This window comes from Grampus griseus (genome assembly GCF_964374135.1).
Source record: "Grampus griseus genome assembly, chromosome: 14".
Classification (NCBI taxonomy): domain Eukaryota; kingdom Metazoa; phylum Chordata; class Mammalia; order Artiodactyla; family Delphinidae; genus Grampus; species Grampus griseus.
Window position 1 is genome coordinate 16122860 of NC_139008.1, and position 27555 is coordinate 16150414.

Below are 27555 nucleotides of genomic sequence, written 5' to 3' on the forward strand. Positions count from 1 at the left end.
GTTCATTTTAATGAAGTTGGCCTGATCACAGAGAAATCTGGGGGACTTTCTAGGCTTCTCAGCGTTGTGCCGTCTCCTGACTTTAAGCTGGCTCTGGAGGAGAAGAAAGTGGAGCTGTCTCAGGTATGGGCTTCTTACTGGGAGCTGGGGCTTGAGCCTGGCAGAGAAAGGCTGTGGGGAAAATCCTTCCAGGCCTGCTTCTCCTGAGAAGAAAGCAGAAGAGCCTTGTATACCAGGTCCTGTGGTCTCTGAGGGCATTGCTAGTTCTGTGAGTGTATGAATTGAGCCTAGAAGGATTCTAGCATAACTCAGGGCGTTGGCTAAAATATCTTTAAGGACTCTGCCAGCCCTGGAATCATAGGAGCAAGGGACCCAATTCTATGATATCTGCTTTGGCCCGTGAAGATGGGAAGGAACAGAAAAGGCTTTAGGCTAAGTGATGGTTTATACCCCACTAACTCACTTCCCTTTCTGTATCCCTGCCATTCCACGCACCATACATCCTTCATTCACTCTGCTCTCCAAAAAGCCCAGGGACTTTAGCCTTCCTCTGACTACCTGAGGTGAACCCTGGGAACCCTTAAGCCCACCAAACCCCTGCCTTTCCCTTTTCCTCTGCTTCATGGGCCAAGGTTTCTGCCTCAGTTTCCCTGCATGACAAAACAGTTTCCCTAGGACTGGAGCTAGCCCCAGCCCCTTTGCAGCCCAGAGCCCCCTGGCCAGTGCTGGCTCTTGGGCTCATTACAGCCTTCCTGTGCTCATAATGTCAGTCTGGGCCTTACTGTAGAAGAGACTGATTACTCAGAATATAGCCACTACAGGGAACCCCTGACTGCCTCTCACATAATATATGGATCTTAACACCTGAATCAAGATACTTGGGATACTGTCCAGTGAGCTATGGCCACCATCTTTCAAGGAGTGGCTCAGTGGCAAGATCAAGTTCCCAGTCCAAGTCTCCAGTCCCATTCTTATCTCCTTTCTCACTGAGAGAGAGACAGAGAGACTGAAGACAGAAAGTCCTAAAAACGATGTGACATTTTTCTATCAATCAATCACCTAAGGCAATGGAGGGTTGAATCCTTATCCGTCCTTGCCCAATATGCACCTTTGAGGCTTCTTTTATCATTAAAAAATTTTAAATTATTATTGGAAGGGTAATATACATGATGAAAAGTTCAAACAGTAACAGAGTATACAGTGTAAAATAAGTTTTCCCCTCACCTTGACCTCTAATACTCCAGTTCTCCTCTCTAGAGGCAGCCACTGTTCAGAGTTTCTTGTTTATCTTTCCCAGATATTCTGTGTACATACAAGCACGTGTGTACCTAATGTCCTCCCTTTTGTGAAACACACATATTGGCATACTATACGTTTTCCTGCATTATACTCTTTCCACTTGATATATCTTGGAGCTTATTCCATGTTTGTACAAATAGATATGTCTCATCCCATATAGCAGCTTCAGAGTAGTATTCTATTATGGATATACTATAATTTGTATAAGGCCCTACTGGTGGGACAATTAAGTTTCTTTTTTAATATTATAAACTATGCCTCAGTGAATATCTTTGTAATATTTCTTGGAATACTTGAATGAGTAAATGTGATAAATTCCTAAAAGTAGAATTTCTGGGTCAAAGTTTGTGTTCAGCTTGATAGATATTTTCACTTTGTCCTGCAGAGAGCGTAAGTCAGTCAGTTTACACTCCCATCAACATTATGGGCGGGCCTATTTTCCCACAACCTCACCAACAGAGTATTTCCAGACTTTTGATCTTGGTGTGGCTTTATTAGTTTATTCATCAAAATAACACACATATATTATTGCCAGGCCCTGAGATGGCAATAATAATAATTCTAGGGGCTTCCCTGGTGGCGCAGTGGTTGAGAGTCTGCCTGCCAATGCAGGGGACACGGGTTCGAGCCCTGATCTGGGAGGATCCCACATGCCGCAGAGCAACTAGGCCCATGAGCCACGACAACTGAGCCTGCGCATCTGGAGCCTGTGCTCCACAACAAGAGAGGCCGTGACAGTGAGAGGCCAGTGTACCGCGATGAAGAGTGGCCCCTGCTTGCCGCAACTAGAGAAAGCCCTCACACAGAAACGAAGACCCAACACAGTCAAAAATAAATAAATTAATTAATTAATTAAAAAGAAAAAAGAAGAAGCAGGGCTGTCAGGTTAGCTGTCACCTCAGATGCTTCTCCTAACCTTTAAAAAATAAAAAATAATAATTCTACAAGAATGTAGAAATAAATTAGATGGGTCCCGAACTTTGCACTGATATAGACATACTACAAACTATAATTTTTTTTTTCAAACTATAATATTATCTGGAAAATGCAACAGTGGTACAGGTACAAAGGTAGCCCAAAGAAGGGAGGAGTTAATTTCATGTTTGGGGAAAAGTGGAGATTGTTCACAGCTGGGGAAAACTTTGTGAAGAAACTGATATCTGAAATAAGCTTTGAAGAATTCATTTATTTAACAAATTTGTGTGTAGCGCCTTCTATGTGCCAAGCACTGTCTGAGTCCTTAGGATACATTAGTGGCCATAGATTCCTGCCCTCATGAAGTTAATGTTCTAGTGAGGGGGCAGCCAGTAAACAGTAGACTTAATGAATAAATAAATTATGTAGTATGTTACAAGGTGATGGGCACTATAGAAAAATAAAAAGCAAAGTAGGGTAAGGGGATCAGGAGTGTCTGTGGTGGAGGGGGACGTGAATAGCAATTTTAAGTAAAGTAGTCGGGTAGCCCTTGTCGAGAAGGTGACCTTTGAGAAAAGGCTTGAAGAAAGTGAGCAAGTTAGCCAAGCAGATATCTAAGGAAAACTGCAGGCAGTGAGAACAGCCAGCAGCACAAAGGCTCTAGGATGAGAGTAGACCTGACATGATTGAAAAGCAGCAAGGAGGCCAGTGGACTGAGGGAGGGAGAGGACAGTAGGAAATGGGGTCAGAGAGATGATAGGGGGCTGGAGCTTGGAGGGCCTTATAGGCCATTGAGACAACCTTGGCTTGCTTTTTCTCTCTGGGTCCTCGCATTGCTGTTCCTTCTACCTGGAATCCTCATCCCCCAGACCTTCACACAGAGAACTCATTCACATCCTTCAGGCATCAGCTCAAATGTCACATCCACAAAAAAAAAAAACTTTCTCTGATCTTCTTATTTAAAGTGACCTGTCTCTTATTCCCTGTATCTTCATATTCATTTCCTTTATATCCATTTCAGATTTACTTGTCTATCTTTCTCACTACAGTAGAAGCTTTATGAGGTCTGGAGCATTATCTAACTCATTCGCCATTATAAGCCCAGTACCAGACACAAAGAGTTGCTCTGTAAATATTTGCTGAATGAATATGGGTGGAAAAGGAGAGAAGGATGATTTTTTTTAATAGGAATGTAGTTGTTTTTTTTAACATTTAAAAATATTTATTTCTTTTATTTTTTTGGCTGTGTTGGGTCTTCGTTGCTGCGTGCAGGTTTTCTCTAGTTGCGGCGAGCAGGGGCTACTCTTCGTTGCAGTGCGCAGGCTTCTCATTGCGGGGGCTTCTCTTGTTGTGGAGCATGGGCTCTTCTCTTGTTGTGCACGGGCTTCAGTAGTTGCAGCATGCAGGCTCAGTAGTTGCGGCATGTGGGCTCTAGAGCGCAGACTCAGTAGTTGTGGTGCACGGACTTAGTTGCTCCGCGACATGTGGGATCTCCCCAGACCAGGGCTCGAACCCGTGTCCCCTGCGTTGGCAGGCAGATTCTTGACCACCGCACCACCAGGAAAGCCCGAGAAGGATGACTGAGGAAGCAGTGAGAGATGAGAGGGGATCTGGAGCACAGTGGAGGGGTTGGCTTTGGGCTGGAGGAGGGACACATCTTCCTCTGTGAACAGAGACAAGGAGGAAAGTTTGGACAGGTATGCAGGGTATGTAGGGTGAGGGGGTGTGTGACAAGTGTAGATGATAAAGGATTTCATAAGTGATGGCCTCTTTCTGGTAAGATCATCTGCTGACAGTTCAGATGGACGTTTCAGAGGTTGGAAAAAGGATTTGAGGAGAGTGGGAGAGAGAACAGTTGCTGGGGGGAATGGGAGAGAGAATTCACCAACATTTTTAGAATACCATGTGCCAGGTACTGTATTGAGTGTTGAGGTTATAGAGATGAGGAGGATGTGACACAGTCTTTGCCTTTCAGGAATTCACAACCCAAAGGAGATAGATTTTCTACAAGAAAGTTAAAATGCAAGGTGCCGTGTACTGTAATGGAAGGAGTGTTGTGGAAGCATGATGGGGGTGGAGGCTCAATTCTGAGGGTGGAGGAAAAACATCACAGTGGCTGTGACCTTTGAGGTTGGTTTGAAGAAAGAGAAACTGTGTACAAGGTAGAAGTAAGTGTGTTCCATGGAGAGTACAGTGCTAGCCTAAACTATGGCGGTGTGGAATAGCTAGAAGCGCAAGATGTTTATGTGGCTGGAGTGAAAAATGGAAAGATGATGCTGGGTGGTTGAGGGTAGGTTGTGAAGGATGTCCCAGGAGGTGGAACTTTCTCCTGGAGTCAGCAGAGGTCTTTAGGAGGGCAGCGGAATCTTGAGATTGCTTTTTTAGAAAGCTAATTGAGTAGGCAATGTGCGTGATGTATTGAAGGGAGGAGAAACTGGAGGCAGTGAGAAGGGTTAGGAGATAGCTGCAGTAGTCCTGATGAGAGATGAGAGCCTGAAACAATCAAAGGCAGTAGGCATGGAGAGAAGGGGAAGGGTACCAGAGACAATTCTGATGGTGGATGGAATGGGTGGGGTAAAGGGAGAGGGTGGAGTCAAGGCTGACTCATAGGTTTCTTACCTGGGAGACTGGGTCGATGGTTCTCCTGTTACCTCAGATGAAGATGCAGTAAAAGGAGTATATATTAAGGAAAAGTAATAAGCTCAGTTTTTTTAATAGTGGCAAAATACACTTAATATACAATTTACCATTTTAAAGAGTACAATTCAGTGGCATTAAGTACATTCACAGTGTTGTGCAATTATCACAGCTATCTAGTTCCAACATATTTTCATCACCCCAAAGGAAACCCTGAACCCATTAAGCAGTTATTTCCTAGTCTCCTTTCTGCCCATCCCCTGGCAACTACCAATCTGCTTTCTGTCTCTATGGATTTGCCATTTCTGGATATTTCATATAAATGAAATAATACAATATGTGCACTTTTGTGTCTGGCCTCTTTCACTTAGCATAATGTTTTCAGGGTTCATCCATGTTGTAGCATGTGTCGGTGTTTCATTTTTTTCCTCCAGTTTTTTACTGTGGTAAAATACACAGAATATAAAATTTACCATTTTAACCATCTTTAAGTATACAATTCAGTGGCATTACATACATTCACATTGTGCAGCTATCACCACAATCCATCTCTAGAACTTAATCAAGGACTTGAACAAGAAACAGACACAGAAGGACTTGGAGTGTACGTTGCTGCTATGGCGGGAGCTCCGGGCCAGACAGCTGCCCTAATGTATTTTGTTTTTGTTTTTTTTGGCTGTGCTCTGTGGCATATGGGATCTTAGTTCCCCGACCAGAGATCAAACCCGTGTCCCCTGCATTGGAAGCGTGAAGTCTTACCAGTGGACTGCCAGGGAAGTCCCATGCCCTCATATATTTTGGGGTTCTGTTGATAGGTGTGTATAAAGTTTATAATTGTTATATATTCTTGATTAATTGACACTTTCATCAATATATAATGTTCTTCTTTGTGTCTTGAAACAATTTTTGACTTAAAGTTTATTTTGTCTGATGTTAGCATAGCCATCCCTGGCTCTCTTTTGGTTACTATTTGTATGGAATATCTTTTTCTATCCTTTTACTTTCAACTTGTTTGTGTCTTTGAATCTAAAATGAGTCTCCTGTAAATAGCATATAGATTTTTTCTTTTTTTAAATCCATTCTGCCAATCTCTGCCTTTTGACTGGACAGTTTAATCCTTTTACATTTAAAGTAATTACTGATAAGGAAGAACTTACTTCTGCCATTTTGTTATTTGTTTTCTGTATATCTTTTTTGTTCTTCATTTCCTCCATTACTACCTTCTTTTATGTTTATTTGATTTTTTTTTAGTAATGTACCATTTTCATTCCCTTTTCATTTCCTTTTCTGTATATTTTATAATCATTTTCTTAGTGGTTACCCTCAGAATTACAATGAGCATCTTAGACTTATAACAACCTAGTTTGAATTAATACAGCTTAGCTTCATACCATACAAAAATTCTGCTCCTATACAGCTCTGACCCTCTCCCTTTATATTGTTATTTTCACAGATTATATCTTTATACATTGTGTGTCAGTTAACAGATTTATAATTATCATTTTATGCATTTGTCTTATAAGTCATATAGGAAAAAATGAGGAGTTACAAAGCCAATTATACTGACTTTTATATTTACCTGTGTAGTTACCTTTACCAGTATTCTTTATTTCTTTGTATAGCTTCAAGTAACTATTTAGTGTCCTTTCATTTCAGCCTGAAGGACTCCCTTTAGCATTTGTAGGGCAAGTCTGAACTGTAGTAGTGAACTTTTGGTTATGTGGGACTCTTTAATTTCTCCTTTATTCTTTTTTTTTTTTTAGGCTATGCTGGGTCTTAGTTGTGGCATGCGGACTCGTAGTTGCAGCATGCATGTGGGATCTAGTTCCCCTACCAGGGATCAGACCCGGGCCCCCTGCATTGGGAGTGCAGATTCTTACCCACTGGACCACCAGGGAAGTCCCTCCTTTATTCTTGAAGGACAGTTTTGCAAGATATAGAATTCTTAGTTGACAGTTTTTTTCTTTCTGCATTTTAAGTATGTCATCCCACTGATTTCTGACTACCATGTTTTCTGATGAGAAATTGGCTATTAATCTATTGAAGATCCCTTGTACATTACAAGTTGCTTCTCTTTTGTTGTTTTCCGTATTTTCTCTTTAGCTTTGGCCTTGGACAGCTTGATTATAACGTGTCTGTGTGGATCTATGAGTTTATCCTACTTGGAGTTCATGAAGCTTCTTGGGTGCCTATATATAAAAATAAAATTTGGGAAATTTTCAACTACTCTTTCTTCAGATATTCTTTCTGCCCTTTTTTCTCTCTCGTCTCCATGTAGGATTCCCATTACTTTCATATTGGTATTATTGATGGTGTCCCACAAGTTTCTCAGGCTTTCTTTATTTTCATTCATTCTTTTTTCTTTATGCTCCTCAGATTGAATAATTTCATTTGACCTATCTTCAAGTTCACTGATTCTATCTTCTGTCTGCTCACATCTTCTGTTGAACTGCTCTAATGAATTTTTCATTTTAGTATTTCCTGACGCTTTGACATTTGGGGTCTTGCTGACCTGGAAGATACTGCACCTCCGAGGGCTAGCCAGTTCCTAGAGAGAGTAAAGGACTCATCTGCAAGTGTGTCTTTCATATGCAAATCAACCAAACCAAAGCCTATACCCCCAACCACCTCCTTTATCAAACCTCTTACACTCTAGGCCACTATCCCTCTGTCCTAATCACCCCAGGGCCAGATACCAGAGAACAGGGACAGCTCCAACACCCAAGAACCCAGTGAAGTTAATCAAACTAACCAATCCAGAGTATGCTTACCCTGCTTCATCCATTCCTTCTCATGTTTCCACAAAATGTGGGGCTCTTGCCCCACATTTTCTTCCCACTCCCACTGCCTCCTGACTGACCCTGGTGCTTCCCCATGTTGCCCTGTGTGGTGTGCTTTGCCTTTTGCTTCTAGGTATCTCTGAGTATAAAAACTTCTCCTTTCATGACATTAATTTCTGTGTCTGTTGTCTTATCATACCCAACTAAAACAAATTCTGTGTACATTTTAAAACATCATTGTACTTTTTAAAAACATTATTGTACTTTTCAGTTCCTAAGTTTCTATTTAGTTCTTTTTTTTAATAATTTCTACCTCTTTATTGATATTCTCTATTTGTTGAGACATTGTTCTCCTGTTTTCCTTTAGTTCTTTGTCCATGTCTTTAGCTTGTTGAGCACATTATAGACAGTTGATTTAAAGTCTTTGTCTAGTAAGTCCAGAATCTGTGCTTCCCAGGGACAGTTTCTATTACTTTCTTTTTCCTGTGAATGGGCTGTATTTTATTGTTTCTTTGCATGCTTTCTAATTTTTGGCTGAAAACTGAACATTTTGAAATTATGTTGTGGAGAAAAGGGAGAGAAAAGGAGAAGAAAAGGGGGTGGGGAAGAGAGGAGAGGAAAAGAAAAAATACTTTCCAGGTCTTTGCAGATTGTCTCTGTGTCAGTGCACTCCTTCAACACTTAGCCAGGCCATTTACAGCTCTGCCTTAGCCTTCACTTCCTGCTGTGCTGAACCTAAAGACCAGCCAGAGGTGAAAGCTATGGTCTTCTCAGGCATTTTCTGAGCATGCATCCTGTCCTGGATGTGGGAGCTTTTCAAAGCCCTATTTACCAAAGATCCTCATTTCCCTTTTTTTTTTTTCCTCTCTGGAGTTTTGTATGTCTCTTGTTTGTCTCACCTGTTCTCTTTTGTCTTGGATGGCATTGGCTTGTTCATTTGGCTTTTAATGTTTTCTAGGAATATTCTCCATGAAGGTATGTCTCTGCCCTGAGAGTGTTCTGAGTTAGGCAAAACAGGTGCATCAGTCCTTCAGGGAACCCATGGGTAGGTCAGAACAAACAAACATAATTCCTGGGAACAAGATTCACTCGGTTGTCTCTGGGGCCAGATACCCACACCAGGAACACAGGCTTCTGTCTTCAAGACTGCCACTGTGCCAGGAGGGAAGTGGAGCAAAGCTAACATTAAAACACCACAAAGCTATCCTACCCTGTTTCTGTGACCTTTCTCTTGATTAAGCATTCACTTAGTTGTTAAAAACCTTTTTTTTTTTTTTTTTTTTTTGTGGTACATGGGCCTCTCACTGTTGTGGCCTCTCCTGTTGCGGAGCACAGGCTCCGGACGCGCAGGCTCAGTGGCCATGGCTCACGGGCCTAGGCGCTCCACGGCATGTGGGAATCTTCCCGGACCGGGGCACGAACCCATATCCCCTGCATCGGCAGGTGGACTGTCAACCACTGCGCCACCAGGGAAGCCCTGTTATAAACCTTTGACTATCTCCCAGAGTTCTGATATGTTCATTCTGACAGTTTTTCCCAGGGTTTTTTGGTAATTCTGGGGAGGTATAGGCTACTAGAGGTACCTACTCTGTCCTTTTCACTGATGTCACTCCCTGAGTTCAGTTTTGAACATGCTAAGTGAGGTGCCTAGATGACACCAAGTGTAAACAAAGATATAAATTCCTTAGGCTAGAGATGTTTGTTACATTCACTACTGGATCCCCAGCACTTAGAACAGTCCATGGCACACAGTGGGTACCCAACAAACGTATGTTGAGTGAATGGAGCTTTATAGTAAAAATATGAAAATATGGACATTAAACTTCAATGTATGGCTTAGAGATAGGGATTTTTGAATCATTAGTGTATAGCATCATCATACACTAATCATACACTAACTGAAGCCATTGATGAAAAAGAAGTTTTTATTAAGTTCAAATTACATTAGTAACAAATAAATTCCTTTTTAGGACAAAGCAAAATTACTACTGCCACCTACCTCTCTAAAGTTAGTGACTGGCCCTGTTTGTCCTTCTAGACAATTTAATATCTTTTTTTTTTTTTTTTTTTTTACCAACTGAGATATACAAATGACAAATAAGCACGTGAAAAGCGTTCAATACCATTAGTCATTAGGGAAATGCAAATAAAAACCACAATGAGATACCACCTCCAAAGCACTAGGGTGGCTATTATCAAAAAGATAATAACATGTTGGTAAGAATGTGGAGAAATTGGAACCCTTGTGTATTGCTGGCGGGAATGTAAAATGGTGCAGCTGCTGTGGGAAACAGTTTGGCAGTTCCTCAAAGAGTTAAACATAGGATTACCATATAACCAAGCAATTCCACTCCCAGTCATATAAAGATTTGAAAACAAGGGCTCAAACAGACGCCTGTACACCAGTGTTTGTAACAGAATTATTCACAATAGCCAAAATGTGGAAAAAATCTAAGTGTCCACCAACACATGAATGAATAAAGAAAATGTAGTGTGTATCTGCAATGAAATATTATTCTGCCTTAAAAAGGAAAGAAATTCTTACACATGCTATAAATGGATGAACCTTGAAGACATGATGCTAAGTGAAATAAGCCAGACACAAAAAGACAAATATTATGATTCCACTTATATGAAATATCTAGAATAGGCAATTCATAAAGATAGAAAGTAAATAAGAGGTTATTAGGGTCTGGGTCAGGGGGGATATTATTGCTTAATGGTTACCTAATTTCTGTTTGGGGTGATAAAAAAGTTTTGGAAATAAATTGTAGTGATGGTTGCACAACATTATGAATGTAACCGATTCCACTGAATTGTACACTTCAAAATGGTTAAAATGGCAAATTTTATGTTATATATATTTTAACACACACACACACAACCTAAAGGAGAAAAAGAAACAGGTCCTCCTTTAAGGAAACTTACAACCTAGTAAGAGAATTTGAACATTTTAAGGAAAAAAATTAAAGATTTGGTGATAGAATCAGAATAGTGATGGCCTTTGGACAGAGAAGGTAAGGAGTGAAGGAGAATGAGGGAAGTTCTTGGAGTGATGCAAGTGTTTTATATATTGATTGAGGTGTTTTAATGGGCATTACATTTGTTAAAATTTATGAAATTTTACACTTAAGATCTGTGCATTTCACACTATGTAAATTTTACCTCAGGGGGACAACATATCAGTTACTACTAATCTCTTGACTATTAATATATATTGCAGTTATTTTCTCCCACTTCTCAGTTACATGTTGTTTTTTTTTATCATATAGAAGTTTTAAATTTTAAACAGTTAAGTTTATCAATTTTTTCATGTACGGTTTCTGTATATATGTGTCCTGCTTGAGAAAGTATCTCTTATCCCAGGCTTATAGACATGTTTTCCTTTTTTCCCCAATATTTTTATTATGTGTGTGTGTGTGTGTGTGTGTGTGTGTGTGTGTGTGTGTGTATGTATTACATGTAGCTATTGACTAGCTGGAGACCATTGGCAAGTTTCCTAACATTGCTAAGCCTTGGTTTTTTCATCTGTAAAGTAGGGATAATATTTTGTTATTGGCATGGTTGAACGAGGTAACATTTAAAGGCCATTAAATGCTTGACCCATTTAGAAGTTGTTCAGTAGTGGGTAGCTATTGTTATTATATGTTATGTGATTATATATCTATTACAATATTAGACATTTTATCATAATTTTTTTGTGTGTGTGCCTCTTTCACTAAGGCATTTCATTGGTAGGAAATATGGCTTCCCTTAATACCTAACCAAGTGCCTGGCAGTTAGCAAGTGTTCAGATATTTATTGAATGACTGAATTGGTTGATTGAATGGATGAAACCAAGTCATAAACGGAGAAAGCAGTAATGTTATCAAGCAGTTCTGATATGAAACTAAACACAAAACTGAGGTTTAACTAGGGTAGAAGGAACGTTATTAAGTATCTAGGGGCTCTTGTCCAAGGATGAGCTCCAAGAGGACTGAGGTTCCACTGATTTAAACTGCATGCAAATGTTTAGATGAAAGTGCATTTTTCCAGGGAGAGGGTCCAGAAGCAGATTATAGTTCCAGGAGGCCAGGGATCCTGAATACTTTGTTCACCATTGTATTCCTAGCTCACAGAATAGAGCCTGGCAGCTCACAGATGTTTATTGAATGAATATCTGGCTGACTAAATGAAAAGCTTTCATTGGAGTCTCAAAAGGGTCTTTAGTCCCCCCAAATTTTAAGACAATAATTTGGAAGGAAAAAAATCAAACAGATCCCTTAGAGAAGCTTTATCTGGGCCAGAGCTCTAAGAGGAATTTATCACTGTGGAGTGATTGAGGAATCCCTCCTGTGATTCCTTTCAAGGAACTGGTTGACTCCCTTATCCATCAGCTTTCTGATTCTCACATGATAGGCTGTAGTCAAGCTTGAATCATAAGCCAACTTCTGCCACCTACTATCTGTGTGACCTTGGTTATATTAAACATGTCTAGGACCAGGTTTCCACAATAACATCCTTTGAGGGCCTGCTGAGTGGATTAACTCAGAATGTTGGTGTAATGCTGGAGCATTATAGTGCACAACCAATTTTTGTGTCTTCACCTGCTCTCCTCCAACTTTCTTTTTTTTTTAAATACATAAGACATTTGTTCACATCCATTTACCCTGATTCTCAGACCTCGAGGCAGTTTCTTGCTCTAACCAGTCTGCCTCTACCAGTCCATAGGATTTGTTTGGTTTGGCAAGTAAATATCAATTACTGTCATTTATGGAAACTGCTGTCCAAATACGCCTAATTACTCTGTAGCACAAGGATAATGGGGGAAAATCATTTCTTGACTTCCTATTGTATACTAGCACTACTGGGCACTTTCATGTCTTATCTTACCCTACAAATTAGACTTGTCATTAAGTAGAAGCATTAACAAAATATTTGCTATATGGATAGTAATTTTGTACCTGGACCATAGAAGGCACTAAAAAAATAACTGTTGACCAAATAAACTTTCTTTTACATTTTAACCTAAACTTCACAAACATTTAAGCATGGGCAGACACGCTCCCAACCATAAAATGAGACTGCAAATGGGTGAGTTCTCAGGGAAACTGGCTTGTATGAAGCTGTTTTTAGTAGATTAATCAACAAATATTTACTGAGTGAATACTCTGTGCTCAAACTATGAAAAAACCTGGGGCTTGTGAGAACATAGTACTCCAGGAGCTGAGTTGCAGGTGGGAGACTAGATCAAGACTGGGGAAAGTTTACCTAGTTGGCCCAGACTGGGATGGACATGACTGAGAGTGAATGGGCAGAGACTTTTGTAGGTTTTCAGGAGAGATCTCTTGGCAGGGCTGACAAAGGAGGATTTAGTGGGAAAGGACTGGATTCAGTGTTGGGACACTTGGGCTCTAGTTCTGGATGAGGCTTAACTGGCTGGGAGACTTGGGGCAAGTCCCTTAACTTCTCCAGACATCAGTTTAGCATCTGGAAAATAAAGGAGGATGGTGGTATTGTTGAACTCGTTCAGTTATTAAGTGCCTTCCAATTCCTAGATTCTAAAATTCTGAAAGCCACACTTATTTTTCCTTTGAGAAGAAAATACTTCCTACACTTGGAATTGCAACTATCAATGGCATTTATAAAACACCCACTATATCCTAGAAGACTGTGCCATAAATCCCCCCCAGGTTTTTTTTTTAACTAATTAATTTATTTTTGGCTGTGTTGGGTCTTTGTTGCTGCACACGGGCCCTCTCTGGTTGCAGCGAGCGAGGGCCACTCTTCGTTGCAGTGCGCAAGCTTCTCATTGCAGTGGCTTCTCTCATTGTGGAGCATGGGCTCTAGGCGTGTGGGCTTCAGTAGTTGCAGCACGTGGGCTCAGTAGTTGTGGCTCGCAGGCTTAGTCGCTCCACAGCATGTGGGATCTTCCCAGACCAGGGATCGAACCTGTGTCCCCTGCATTGGCAGGCGGATTCTTAACCAACTGCGCCACCAGGGAAGTCCCCCCCGCCCAAGGTTTTTTAATCATTATTTTTAATTGTGGCAAAATACACATAAAGTTTACCATCTTAATCATTTTTAAGTGTATAGTTCAGTAGTGTTAAGTACATTCACCTTGTTGTGCAGTGGTCCCCACCATCCATCTCCAGAATGCTTTTCATCTTGCAAAACTCAAACTCTGGACCCATCAAACAATAACTCCCTATTCCCCTTTCCCCCCACCACTCTATTTTCTGTCTCTATGAATCTGACTACTTTTTGTACCTCATATAAGTGGAATCATGCAATATTTGTCTTTTTGTGAGTGGCTTATTTCACTTAGCATAATGTCCTCAAGATTCATCCATGTTGTACCATGTGTCAGAATGCCCTTCCTTTTTTAAGGCTGAATAATATTCCATTTTATGTATATATCATATATTTTTATCTGTTCATCTGTCGATGGACACATGGGTTGCTTCCACCTTTTATGTCTTTTGAATAATGCTGCTATGAACATGGTATACAAATATCTTTTGGAGACCTTACTTTCAATTTTGGGGGGTCTATGCCCCAAAGTGGAATTGCTTGATAATATGGTAATTCTATTTAAAAATTTTCAAAGATACACTGGTCTGTTTTCCATAGTAGATGTACCATTTTGCGTTCCCACCCACAATGCACAAGGGTTCCACTTTCTCCACATCCTTGTCAACATTTGTTATTTTCCTTTTCTTTTTTTTTTTTTTTGATAGTAGCCATCCTAATAGCTATGAAGTGGTATCTAATTGTGGTTTTGATTTGCATTTCCCTAATGATTAGTAACGTTGGGAATCTTCTTATGTGTTGTCATTTGTATATCTTCTTTGGAGAGATGTCTGTTCAAGTCCTTTGCCGGTTTTTTTTTAATTAATTAATTAATTTATTTATTTATTTTGGCTGAGTTGAGTCTTTGTTGTTGTGCATGGGCTTTCTCTAGTTGCGGCGAGCGGGGGCTACTCTTTGTTGTGCTGTGCGGACTTCTCATTGTGGTAGCTTCTCCTGTTGCAGAGCATGGGCTCTAGGCATGCGGGCTTCAGTAGTTGAGGCTCACGGGCTCTAGAGCGCAGGCTCAACTATTGTGGTGCACAGGCTTAGTTGCTCCGCGGCATGTGGGATCTTCCCCGACCAGGGCTCGAACCTGTGTCCCCTGCATTGGCAGGAGGATTCTTAACAGCTGCACCACCAAGAAGCCCCTTTGCCCGTTTTTTTTGTTTGTTTGTTTTATTTATTTATTTATTTTTTTTGGTACACGGGCCTCCCACTGTCATGGCCTCTCCCGTTGCGGAGCACAGGCTCCGGATGCGCAGGCTCAGCGGCCATGGCTCACGGGCCCAGCCGCTCCGCGGCACGTGGGATCCTCCCGGACCGGGGCACGAACCCATGTCCCCAGCATCGGCAGGCGGACTCTCAACCACTGCGCCACCAGGGAAGCCCCTGCCCGTTTTTTAATCAAGTTGGTTTTGCTGTTGTTGTTGAGTCGTAGGAGTTCTTTATATATTCTAGATATTAACTCCTTAGCAGATTCACAGTTTGCAAATATTTCCTCCCATTCCATGGATAGCCTTTTCACTCTGTTGCGTCTTTTCATGCACAGAAGTTTTAAACTTTGATGTAGTCCAGTTTATCTATTTTTTTCTTTTGCTGTCTGTGCTTTTGGTGTCATATTCAAGAAATCATTGCCAAATCCAACATCATGAAGCTTTCCCATGTTTCTTTCTAACAGTTGTATAGTTTCAGCTCTTACATTTAGTTCTTCCATGAATTTGGGGTTTTTTTTTGTTTGGTTGTTTTTTTGGCCATGCGGCATTTAGGATCTTAGTTCCCTGACCAGGGATGGAACTGGTGCCCCCAGCAGTGGAAGCCAGGAATCTTACCCACTGGACCGCCAGGGAAGTCCCCTTCCGTGCATTTGGAATTAACTTTTGCATAGGGTGTAAAGTAAGAGTTTAATAACTTCATTCTTTTGCACGTGGATATCCAGTTTTCCTAACACCATTTGTTGCAAAGACAAGCTTTTCTCCACTGAATTGTCTTGGCACCCTTGTTGAATATCATTTGACCATATACGAGAGGATTTTGGGTGGTTGTACAGAAGGATATGGTCTCTGCTTTAAGAAAGCCTCAGTAGAATTGAATACTCAGATTATGTTTCAAACAGCATTTTTCCAGTGCTGGTTGTGTGCTCACTGGGTTCATGTTTTCCCACACTTTACCTCTTAATCTTCCTATCCAACAAGTGAGATAGATAAGATGATCCCCTTTAACAGAGGAGTAAACTCAGTCCCCAGAAAAGCACGGTTATGTCTTATGTAGGGGCAGGGACAGAGTCAGGATTTGAACCCAAAGTTCTTGGCTCCACGTGTCCTGCTATTTCAGATTAAGATGGACCTCGTGTTCTCATCTCTAAAATGCGGGCAGAAGTGAAATGAGAGGTCTCTATTGAGCAGCCTTGCAGCTGTAGGATCTATGCAGATCTATGTAGGATCCTGGCAGCTATGCATTAAGGAGTCGCCAAAAGCCAGGGACCAAGCGTGAGGTGTACACGTTAAACACTATTAGACTGCAGAGAAGAACGGAACTCAAACCCCAAGGCCAGCCCGGAAGGCCAGAGTCCTAGGACCGGAGCCCCGCCCCCGGGCGGACCCCAAGTCCTTACCCGGAACCAGGGCGCGGCTGGGCTGTGCTACTGGTGCGGGTGAGAGACGAGCAAAAGAAAATTGCCTGCGACGAGAGTCTCGTTGAAATGCCCCAATGGTCTCTCCGGATGGAGAGTTAACAGTTTCACAACGTCTCTAGGGTTAGTTCCCTTGCCTCTCTCCCTTTTACTCACCTCCCGCGGTGTTATTTTTCCCCTTCGGCCCTGCGTTGGATGTCCTCTTGGTACGCCCCCACCCTGACCAGGAGGGGCGAGGCGGCCGCTCGCGTGGGCACTGCGCATGCGAATCTCGCAGACTGAGGGTGGGGTGGGTGGGAGCACGGACCCCGCCCCTTCGCGACTCCTCGCGTGACGTCGCGGGGGGCGCCGGCCTCCGCCCGGCTGCGAGCGGTGAGAGCGAGCGGCGGGCTGACTCGACGCTGCTACAGCGGGAAGGGATATGGGTGTTGAGTTTCTGCTGGAGGGGCTTTGCGGGGGAGGGGAGGCCTAGGTGCACCAACAGCCGCCGACCTTCAGGCTCTACCCTCCTCCTTCCTACCTTTTACCCCTTTACAGATGTTGCGGGACGGGAGGCAGGGCCAGGGCTGTGCGTTTGTGACACCTGCATTTCCCTAGAGCCCTCCTTCTCTCCCATCCCATATGTTTATCTTGCCTTCCAGATGTTCCTTTTCATCAGGCTCTTGCTTCTCGCCAGGGAAAGCGCACTCCACTTGGAAGCTGGAGACGGGTTTCAGACTTTGGCCCTACCACTCCTTTGTTAAAGTGCCCGAGCCTCAGTTTTCCCCACAGTCTTTTTGCCTTGCTTCATCTGGTTTTGAAGATCAATATGACCCAGAGGAATAGAAAGGAAATGGACATTTGTTCAGTTCCTGCAAGGCCAAGTACTATGCAAACTGTTTTATCTGCTCCATTTAGTCCTCACTACTTGATGTTCTTAGAACTCCCATTTCACAGATTCTTAAGCTCGCAGAGGTTCGCTGATTTTTCTCACATAGCCAGTGAGTGGCAGAGGAGGACTCAAATTGAGTTTAGCTCCAAAGTGGAGTTCTTTTTCATCAAACGCTTCCCTTGTCTGGGCTATCAGCTGGAACTGTTCTTCAGCCAAACCCTAGCCCCAGAACAGTTGCTTCCTGAATCTCTCCCGTTGAGAATTCTCCTTTTCGAGTTCCTTTTTCCAGTACAGCGTGCTCTGCTCTGCTTCCACCTTGATTACTTCAGAAATGAAATGCAGCAAACATTTATTGAGTGGTGCCTGGAGATGAACACTTGGAGTCAAGAGCCTTGGGTTCTTGTCCTGGCTCTGCCGCTAACTGGCTGTGTGGCCTTGGCCAAGTCCCTTGTCTTCTTGGTGCTTTCACTTCCTTTGAGTAAAATGGGTAAGTGCCTTCTTACTGGCAGGCTCTTGTCCAGGTCTCCCTTCCTGTCCTCCAGCAGGCTCTCCCTGGAGGCCCAGACCCCTCTGCTCCCCATGGGCAGCTGCCAGGCAGGGCACAACCTGCATCTCTGCCTGGCCCACCACCCACCTCTGGTCTGTGCCACTTTGATCTTGCTGCTTCTTGGCCTTTCTGGCCTGGGCCTTGGTGGCTTCCTCCTCACCCACAAGACTGGCCTGCGCAGCCCTGACATCCCTCAGGTGAGTACTCACCCTCCGGCTCATCCTTCCCCTGCAGGCCAGCTCTTGCTGCTGATCTCCTCTCACCTCTCCCCACCTTCCTTTTGCACACAGGACTGGGTCTCCTTCTTGAGATCTTTTGGCCAGCTGACCCTGTGCCCCATGAATGGGACAGTCAAAGGGAAGTGGCGTGGGTCTCACGTCGTGGGCTTACTGACCACCTTGAACTTCGGAGATGATCGAGACAGGAACAAGACCCAGACATTCCAAGCCCAGGTCCAGGGTAGTCGTATGGGATTGAAAGGTGAGACCAAGGAGGACTGTGGGGTTGGATATCAGAACATTCAGAGGTGGGCCCTGCCCCTGACCTCACCATCCTGGTGACCTTGGGCACATCTCTGAGCGTTAGTCACTTCTGCTGTAATAGGACTAGATACTTTCAGTGAACACAGTGCCCACTGTGTAGGGTCTCTATAAATGTTTCCTCTCTCCCCTTCCAACTTTGAGGTTCTTTGATTCTATCCTTGGAGGTATGATGAGATGGGCAAGATTTGACCTGAAGTTTTTTCTCAACCCTCTTCATCCCTTGGGGCTTCTGTTCGAGGCACCTTCTTTTTCCTCAGGGATATCAGAGAAACATGTTCTGTTTATTTAAACTAGTGTCTTTAGTGCCTGTTATGTGCTTAGCACAGCTCTGTGTGCTATGAAGGATACAGAAAAATCAGACATCCTCCATTCCCAAATTGCTTAGAGTCTTCTGGGAAGATGATGAGTGAGAGTGAGTCAGAGGGTGCCATTAATTCCTGTGTGAGATTTGGCCTCAAGTTCCTTATCTAAAAACTGTGGAGATGAAGAAGGAGGAGAGAAAGGTGGAATTCTTAGACTTCTGAGGTCCTTTCCAACATGATTGTTCTAAGATTCTCCTATGAGTCAATAGGTGTATGTGTGTGTAGGCACACATACGCATATTGCCAGGTGAGGGTAGGTCTCTGTATTGCCAAGTGTACGTGTGTGTGATCAGAGAGCAAGAGAAAAGGAATGTGTCTGATTATATAGACTCAGGACAATTTCTCCTGTTCTTTTTATGTAAAAAACGTAATAGCTTTATTGAGGTAAGACTCACATGCCAGGAAGTACACCTGTTTAAAATGTACAAGTGAATGGCTTTTTTATATTCACAAAAGTGTGCAACCGGCACCACTGTCAATTCTAGACCATTTTCATTACCTGACAAAGAAATCCTGTTCCCATTAGCATGCACTTCCCTTTTTCTCCTAACCTTCCAGCCCTAGGCAATGAGTAACTACTTTCTGTCTCTGCAGATTTGCCTATTCCAGACATTTCATATAATATGTGGTCTTTTGTGACCGGCTTCTTTCACTTAGCATAATGTTTTCAAGGTTCATCCATGTTGTATAATATGTTAGTACTTCATTTATTTTTATTGCTGAAGAGCATTCACTATACACATATTCCACATTTTATTTATCCGTTCATCAGTTGATTGACATTTGGATTGTTTCCACTTCTTGTCCATTATGAATGATGCTGCTCTGAACACTCATGTACAAGTTATTGCATTACCATATGTTTTCATTTCTTTTGGGTATGTACCTAGGAGTGGAATTTCTGGGTCATATGGTAACTCTGTGTTTAATCTTTTTTTTAAAAATTTATTTATTTATTTTTGGCTGCATTGGGTCTTCGTTGCTGCACGTGGGCTTTCTCTAGTTGCAGCGAGCAGGGACTATTCTTCATTGTGGTGCGCGGGCTTCTCATTGCGGTGGCTTCTCTTGTTGAGGAGCATGGGCTCTAGGCACGCAGGCTCAGTAGCTGTGGCGCATGGGCTTAGTTACTCTGAGGCATGGGGGATCTTCCCGGACCAGGGATCGAACCTGTGTTGCATTGGCAGGCAGATTCTTAACCACTGTGCCACCAGGGAAGTCCCTATGTTTAATCTTTTGAGGAACTGCCAGACTGTTTTCCAAAGTGGCTGTACCGTTTTATATTCCTACCAGCAGTGTATGAGAGTTCTAATTTCTTCACATCCTCACCAACACTGGTTATTTCCTGTTTTCTTGACTATAGCTGTCCTAGTCAGTGTGAAGTGATACCTAATGAAGGTTCTAATTTGCATTTTCTTTAATTTTATTGAAATATAGTTGATTTACAATGTTGCGTTAATTTCTGCTGTACAGCAAAGTGATTCAGTTATACATATATGTATTCTTTTTCATGTTCTTTTTCATTATGGTTTATCACAGAATATTGAATATAGTGCCCTGTGCTATACAGTAGGACCTTATTGTTTATCCATCCTATATATAAAATTGTAGTTTGCATCTGCTAATCCCAAACTCCCAATCCTTCCCTCCCCAACCCCCCCTTCCCCTTTGAAACCACAAGTCTGTACTTTATATCTGTGAGTCTGTTTCTGTTTCGTAAATATGTTCATTTGTGTTGTATTTTAGATTCCACATATAAGTGATATCATATGGTGTTTGTCTTTCTCCTTCTGACTTACTTCACTTAGTATGATAATCTCTAGGTTCATCCATGTTGCTGTAAATGGCATTATTTCATTCTTTTTTATGGCTGAGTAGTATTTAGTTTGTTTCCATGTCTTGGCTATTGTGAATAGTGCTGCTATGAACATAGGGGTTCATGTATCTTTTTGAATTATGGTTTGGCTGGATATATGCTGCCCAGGAGTGGGATTGCTGGGTCATATGGCAACTCTATTTTTAGTTTTTTAAGGACCCTCCATACTGTTTTCCATAGTGGCTGCACCAATTTACATTCCCACCAACAGTGTAGGAGTGTTCCCTTTTCTCCACACCTCCTCCAGCATTTGTTATTTGTAGACTTTTTAATCATGGCTACTCTGAATGGTGTGAGGTGGTAACCACCTCATTGTAGTTTCGATTTACATTTCCCTAATAATTAGCAATGATAAGCATCTTTTGATGTGCATATTGGCCATCTTTATGTCTTCTTTGGAGAAATGTCTATTTAGATCTTCTGCCCATTTTTTGATTGTGTTGTTTGTTTTTTGGTTTGAGTTGTATGAGCTGTTTGTATATTTTGGAAAAAGCCCTTATCGGTTGCATCATTTGATTTGCATTTCCTTGATGACTAATGATATTGAACATTTTTTCATGTGCTTATTGGCCATTTGTATATCTTCTTTGGAGAAATGTATATTCAGAATCTTTGCCCATTTTAAAAATCAAATAATTTTTCTTTTAATTTATTGAGTTTTAGGAGTTTTTTTTTATGCTTTCTAGATCCAGGCCTCTTACCTGATGTATGATTTGCAGATTTTCTCTCCCATTCTCTGCGTTGTCTTTTCACTTTGTTGATGGTGTGCTTTGAAGCACAAACATTTTTAATTTAGATGAAGTCCAGTTTATCTATTTTTTTTGTTGTCATTGCTTGTGATTTTAGTACTATATCTATGAAGACTTTGCCTAACCCAAAGTCACTAAATATAGGTTTTCCTGTATTTTCTTCTAAGAATTTTATAGTTTTAGCTCTTCCAGTTAGGTCTGTGATCCATTTTGAGTTAATTTTTTTGTATATGGTATGAGGATGGAGTCCAGGTTTATTCATTTGCAGGTACTATTCATTTGTCCCAGCACGTTTTGTTGAGAAGACTATTCTTTCCTCATTGAATAGCCTTTGCACTCTTACTGAAAAGCAATCGACCATAGACATATGGGTTTATTTCTGGACTCTCAGTTCTATTCCACTGATCCATGTCTATGCTTATGCTAGTACAACACCGTTTTGATCACTGTAGCTTTGTAGTAAGTTTTGAAATTAGAAAATGTGAATTCTCCAGCTTTGTTCTTTTTTTTTTTTTTTTAAGATTGTTTTGGTTATTCCAGATCCCTTGAACTTATATATTAATTTTAGGATCAGCTTGTCAGTTTCTGCTTCTTCATGGTTAGAAACAAAGTAATAACATCAAAGGTTTTTGGACTAAGTAAAAAATAATCACATATGATTGCATCATCTAATCAGTAATTGTTGAGCACCTACTATGTACCAAGCATGGGGAATACAGAGATCTGGTAAGATGTGGATCCTCACCACAAGTCACTCACAATCTAGCAAGGATACAGATGTGAACAGAAGTAAATACCTTTGAGTGTGTGCAGTAGAACACAAGGTACAGTGAGAGTACTCATAAGTCCATCAAGCAGGGATGGTGAAGACAGGCTTTTCCAAGGATATGGGGCTTGAGCTGAGGCTTGAGGGAGGCTTAGGAATGTGCCCTTCCAGCCAGAGGGAAGAGCATATGCAAAGGCATGCAGATGGGATTATGATGGCACATTTAGGAACTTCCAGGGGTTCAGTTTGACTGGTGCAGGGGAAGGAGTGTAGAATGAGTGGCAGGAGATGGGTCTGAAGAAGCAGGCAGAATCCCATGGAGAGTCCCTTGTGCCAAGCCAAGGTAATTGGGCTTTATCCAGGACATTTGGCTAACTCAAAGAGTTTGATCAGGAAAACAGAATTTTGTTATTATTCTTTTTAAAAGATCATACTCTGTTGGCTGACTGCCGGGAAGGAATGTGTCCAGATGCACAAAGACCAGTTAGGAGGTGGTTGCGATAAAAAGATGACTTATCTGAGCTAAGACAGTGGTGTGAAAGAAGGGGACTGATTTGAGAGAGTCGATAGAAGTGTGGGATGGACAGGATTTGGTGACAGATTCGATCAGGGGAACATAGAAGAAAGGGGAATTCTCTTACAGAATTTTACATGTATGTTTCTCAGTTGCAATTATAGTGTATATACTGGTTTGTATTTCTTTTTTCACTTTATGACATCGTGGTTTTTGTATTACTGAATGGCCAGAACATTATTATTTTAACGGATGTAAATTGATCTGTTAATTGGTTAGGCCATCATTTGTTAATGCTTTCTTTATTGATAAACATTTTTATTATTTTCTGGTATTTTTTATGAAAACACAATAAACATTTGGTATACTTTGCACTTTTCTTTTGAATCTTTTTCTTAGGATTAGTTTCTGCAAGTGGTATTACTGAGTCAGAGAGTATGGACCTTTTTTTTAAATACACAAATTCATTTTATTGTGGATTCAGACTACACAGAAGTGTACAAAGCAAATGTAAAAGTCCTCCTTACCTTCTCTGCAGAGTCCACAGTTTGGTGGGCATCCTCTTAGTCCTTCTCTGTCTTCATTTAAAATTGCAACAGGGGGCTTCCCTGGTGGCGCAGTGGTTGAGAGTCTGCCTGCCGATGCAGGGGACACAGGTTCGTGCCCTGGTCCGGGAGGATCCCACGTGCCGTGGAGCGGCTGGGCCCGTGAGCCATGGCCGCTGAGCCTGCGCGTCCAGAGCCTGTGCTCCGCAACAGGAGAGGCCACAACAGTGAGAGGCCCGCGTACCGCAAAAAAAAAATAATAATAATAAAATAAATAAATAGTAAAATTGCAACAGAAACACCAAATTGTCTTCTAAAAGTGTCACCAGTGGAGAGCACCCATTTCTCCACATTTCAACAACTCTTGTTATTGTCAGTCTTTTTAATTTTTACCAATTTAATGGTCTAAGGAATTACCTGATTGTTTTAAATTTACTTTCTCCTGATTGCTAGTGAGGTTGAGCATCCTCTTATAGGTTTATTGGCCATTTTCATGTCTTCGCTGAATTTCCTATTCATATCCTTTACTTATTTTTCTTTTAAGTTATTTGTCTTTATCTTCTGAATTTTTCTAGAAGATCTTTATACATTCTGGATAGTAAACCCTTTTGCCAATTAAGTATGTTATAGGTATTTTCAGCCATTCTGTGACTTTTTTTTTTAACTTATCTTTCATTGTATAGTTTAAGATAAGATAGAACTTATCTTTCATTGCTCTTAGTTTTTAATGAAATTTATTGCTCTTGTCCTCTACTTGGTCTTTTAGGTTTTGTGTCTTTTTTTGGAAGGCCTTTCTTTCCCACTTTAAAGTTAGAAAATATTTGTATTTTGTTTTAATACTTGCTTAGGTTTTTGTTTTGTTTTGTTTTAGTTTATTTGCATAGGTCTTTAATACATCTGGACTTTATAGTGTGAGGCAAGAGTCTGACTTTTTTTCCCCAAATGGAAATTGTCCCAAGGCCATTGACTGAGTAGGCCATCCTTTTCCCACTAATTTGAAATGGTATGTGAACCTTTTAATGGATTTGGGTAGTAGTGGAAAACTGCTTTCTTAAAAAGAACGAACTAGTTTATCCAAATTGACATCAGCAATGTGTATTTACCCCAGTTTTGCTGCAGCTTTCCAAGTATTGGTATGATTGTTTTATTGCTTGTGAGCTAATTTAAATTAATTTTTATTTATATCGGTACACAGCTATTTTCATTTCTCAGTGATGCAAATGATGGTATTAGAGGACTTTACTGAATAGAATCAATGCCAAAATACCTGGTACAGTAGGAAGCCTACATAAGTGACTAGCTGTCTAAAGATTGATGACTCCCATCCCACCCTACATTTTCTTCCATCTCCTCCCCTGTGCCTCTCTCATAGGATCTTCTGCAGGAGAGCTGGTCCTCATTACAGCCAGGGTGACCACAGAAAGGACCCCAGGAACCTGCCTGTATTTTAGTGCTGCTCCAGGAATCCTGCCCTCCAGCCAGCCACCCATGTCCTGCTCGGAAGAGGGAGCAGGAAATGCCACCCTGAGCCCTAGGATGGCTGAGGAGTGTGTCAGTGTCTGGAGCCACGAAGGTCTTGTGCTCACCAAGTTGCTCACCTCCGTAAGAGCCTCAGATTGTTGGGGTTTCATAAACTGCCATGCTGAATGCTGTGTCTTGATGGCTTCTGGACGCAATTTTACCTAGTAGAAAAGCACAGGCTTTATAATCCTGCCTCAGGTTCTGTGACCTTGAGCAAGCATGTGGGCCTCTCTGAAACTCAGCTTCCTCAGCTGTAAAATAAAACATGATGCTCTCTCCTAATACCAACAAATAAGGATAAATGAGAATGAATGTAAAGCACCTGGTACATAATAGAGATTGGATAAATGACAGCTATTACTATTAACAATTGTCTAGATACAATAAAACATGATCTTCACCTCAAAGGAATTCAGAAGCTGTAATAAGAGGCAGAATGGGCTAATTGCTATCATCGGGGTGTGAGCAAAGTGTTATTCAAACAGCGTAAGGACCAATTAACTCTGACTTGAACGTTTATGGAGAGTGCTTCACCAAGAAGGTGGCATTTAAGAAAGGGAATTGTTTACAATAGTTTATACCTTACTAAGTGCTTTCAGTTTCATTACCTCATTTGATCTTAAAATAGCCTTTTTAAGGCTGTTATGAGGTAGCTGTTATTATCTCATTTTACAGATGAGGAAACAGACTTAGAGGGAGTGAATTGCCCCAGGCCACACAACTGGTTAAGTGGCAGAGCCAGGATTGCAACTTACAGACTTCTGACTTCCAAGTCCCAGGCTCATTCTGCTCTGTCAGGATGATGATCCTTGAAGAATGAGGAAGACATGGGCAGGAATGCAGTAGAGGCGGTTCAGGAGAGTGGAGATACATTCCAGGCAAAGGGACCAGCATGAGCACAGGCCTAGGGATTGAAAAGTGTTCAGGCTTCAGGAGCACTCCACGACGAGGGCCTAGGCATGACATAGAAGAAGAGACAAAAGAGATGCAGGGGCCAGGTCATGAGGCACCGTGAGGCCTGGCTAAGATGCTGTGACTTGATACTGCAGGCCATGGGAGTCACTGGTGCTGGGTGGACAAGACTGGCTAAGTGTAGGAGAGAGACCAGTTAGGAGGCTGCTTCATACTGTTCCCTCACATTTGCAAAGACCCTGGTGAGGAGCATGACCTGGGAGCTTGGAATCAGAGACCTTGGTTTCCAGACCTGGCCCTGCTTGCACATTTCAAAATGTAGACAATAGTGAACTTTCCTATCTCCTGGAGTCATTATAGGGGTTCAGTTTAAATGTTTGGGCAAGAAAGCGGTTTGTAGACCATTGAGACAAATGTTAGCTTGCATGAAAATAAGAATAGAATTTTCCCAATTTTAGTTGCTCCCTGGATGTGGAGAGCCCTCTCCCCCATGGAGGCTTCTCTCTATAGCTCTTGGGCTGGGGATATCTAAGATATCTTCCCAAGGGAAGATTCTCCACAGTCCCTTCTCTCTCCATCATTCCTCCTCCCCTTCCTGTCCCCACCCCTAGGAGGAGCTGGCTCTGTGTGGCTCTAGGCTGCTGGTTTTGGGCTCCTTCCTGCTTCTCTTCTGTGGCCTTCTCTGCTGTCTCACTGCTGTGTGCTTCCACCCACGCCGGGAGTCCCACTGGTCTAGAACCCGGTTCTGAGGGCACTGGCCTAGTTCCCGTCTCGTTCTCAGGTAAGGTTCTCTGATTCAGTCCTGTGGGAATAGGGGATGGGGTGTGAGTGGCAGTTGTAACTGAGACAGAGCTTTTCTTAAACAATATGATTTGGTTTTACTTATTTTTGTACTTTATATATGTGGAATCATACATATTCTTTTGCGACTACTTCTTTCAGTTAACATTCTGATTTTAAGATTCATCCATAGCTGTAGTTCACATCCAAGCTTTTTGGCAACAGCAGTGAATTAAGGGGGTTCAAATTTGATGATGTGTCCTGGATATGAAGCATGTGTGTCTTGCTTTTGTCCTGAAATTCTGATACCCAGTTTTATGATGCAAATTTTGTAAAATTCATCTTGAACTGCTCAAAAGGATTGATGATGCCCTTTTACTGGACACACACTATGTGCCCAAGCACTTCATATGCACCTGATCTTTTACATTAGCCATCATTGCATTAGAAAAAGTTGATTCTGCTAGCAGGATCTTTGCAGGGACACAGCCTCCAAAGTGGGGGTAGGACATATTGGCTAACTGGTTAGTCCATCAGCTCATTAAGGTTAAAAAAAAAAAAAAGTTCTTTAAAAAATCTCACCCTTTCAGTTGAGTCTCATATAATTCGAGAGTCATATATTGTGCACCCAGCTCTTAAACTGTTCTCAGCTTCAGCTGGCTGCTGTGCCCTAGGAAATAACTGTGGGGGAAGAGGAAACAGGTCAGACCCAGGGAAGGTGCTGACCAGAGGAGCTGGACCCTCAAGATCAACTTTGCTTATATTGCTTAGGGCTAGGCCTGACTGCTCCAACCACCTACTTGGGTTGGGAAAAGGTGGAACCCTCTTAGCCTTTCTTAGATCTGAGCAGACTGGGAAAGGAAGACTTTCTGGCTCCTGGCAGATCCTGGGATCCTGAGGCCATCTCAGTTGGAATAAGTGCCTGTACCTATCTCTAGTTGTCACTTCCTCTGCTCCTTCCCCAATTTCTGCAGCCATACCAGAGCTTCCTCCAAAGGCCCTCTGACCTGCCCTGTTTTTTTATTTTGTTTCTCTCCAGGTGTGAATCAACTTCTTGGGCCTTGATTCTGAGTTGGAAGAGATATTACAAAAGTGGAGAGCTGGAATGTGGGGGAAATAAAAGGTTTTTTTGCCCAGTGTTTCCCAGGGTGTTTATTGGGGATTGGATTGAGGTGGGAATTTTAAGGTAGAGAGTCTCGGGAGGTTTAGGGGATTTTTCCTTGTTGACTCTTTAGTTTGGGTTGGTATAGGGCATAAGGTTA

At 42.0% G+C, this 27555-nt stretch overlaps 1 protein-coding gene across 8 annotated transcripts; it reads left to right on the forward strand.

The window, feature by feature from the left end:
• TMEM219 (transmembrane protein 219) lies at nucleotides 1–27432 on the forward strand. Of its 8 annotated transcripts, none has more exons than XM_082671623.1 (6): nucleotides 1–123; nucleotides 17728–17926; nucleotides 18020–18209; nucleotides 24453–24682; nucleotides 26125–26294; nucleotides 27333–27432. In XM_082671623.1, exons 2-5 carry the CDS (start codon nucleotides 17762–17764, stop codon nucleotides 26260–26262), a joined length of 723 nt encoding a protein of 240 aa, XP_082527749.1. In that variant the 5' UTR covers nucleotides 1–123; nucleotides 17728–17761; the 3' UTR covers nucleotides 26263–26294; nucleotides 27333–27432. The 8 variants fall into 8 exon arrangements, with proteins under 8 accessions (XP_082527749.1, XP_082527748.1, XP_082527750.1 ...); XM_082671622.1 differs by having other exon boundaries at nucleotides 26–123; nucleotides 17725–17926; XM_082671624.1 differs by lacking the exon at nucleotides 1–123 and adding an exon at nucleotides 16339–16434 and having other exon boundaries at nucleotides 17725–17926.
• Nucleotides 27433–27555: the final 123 nt, after the last annotated feature.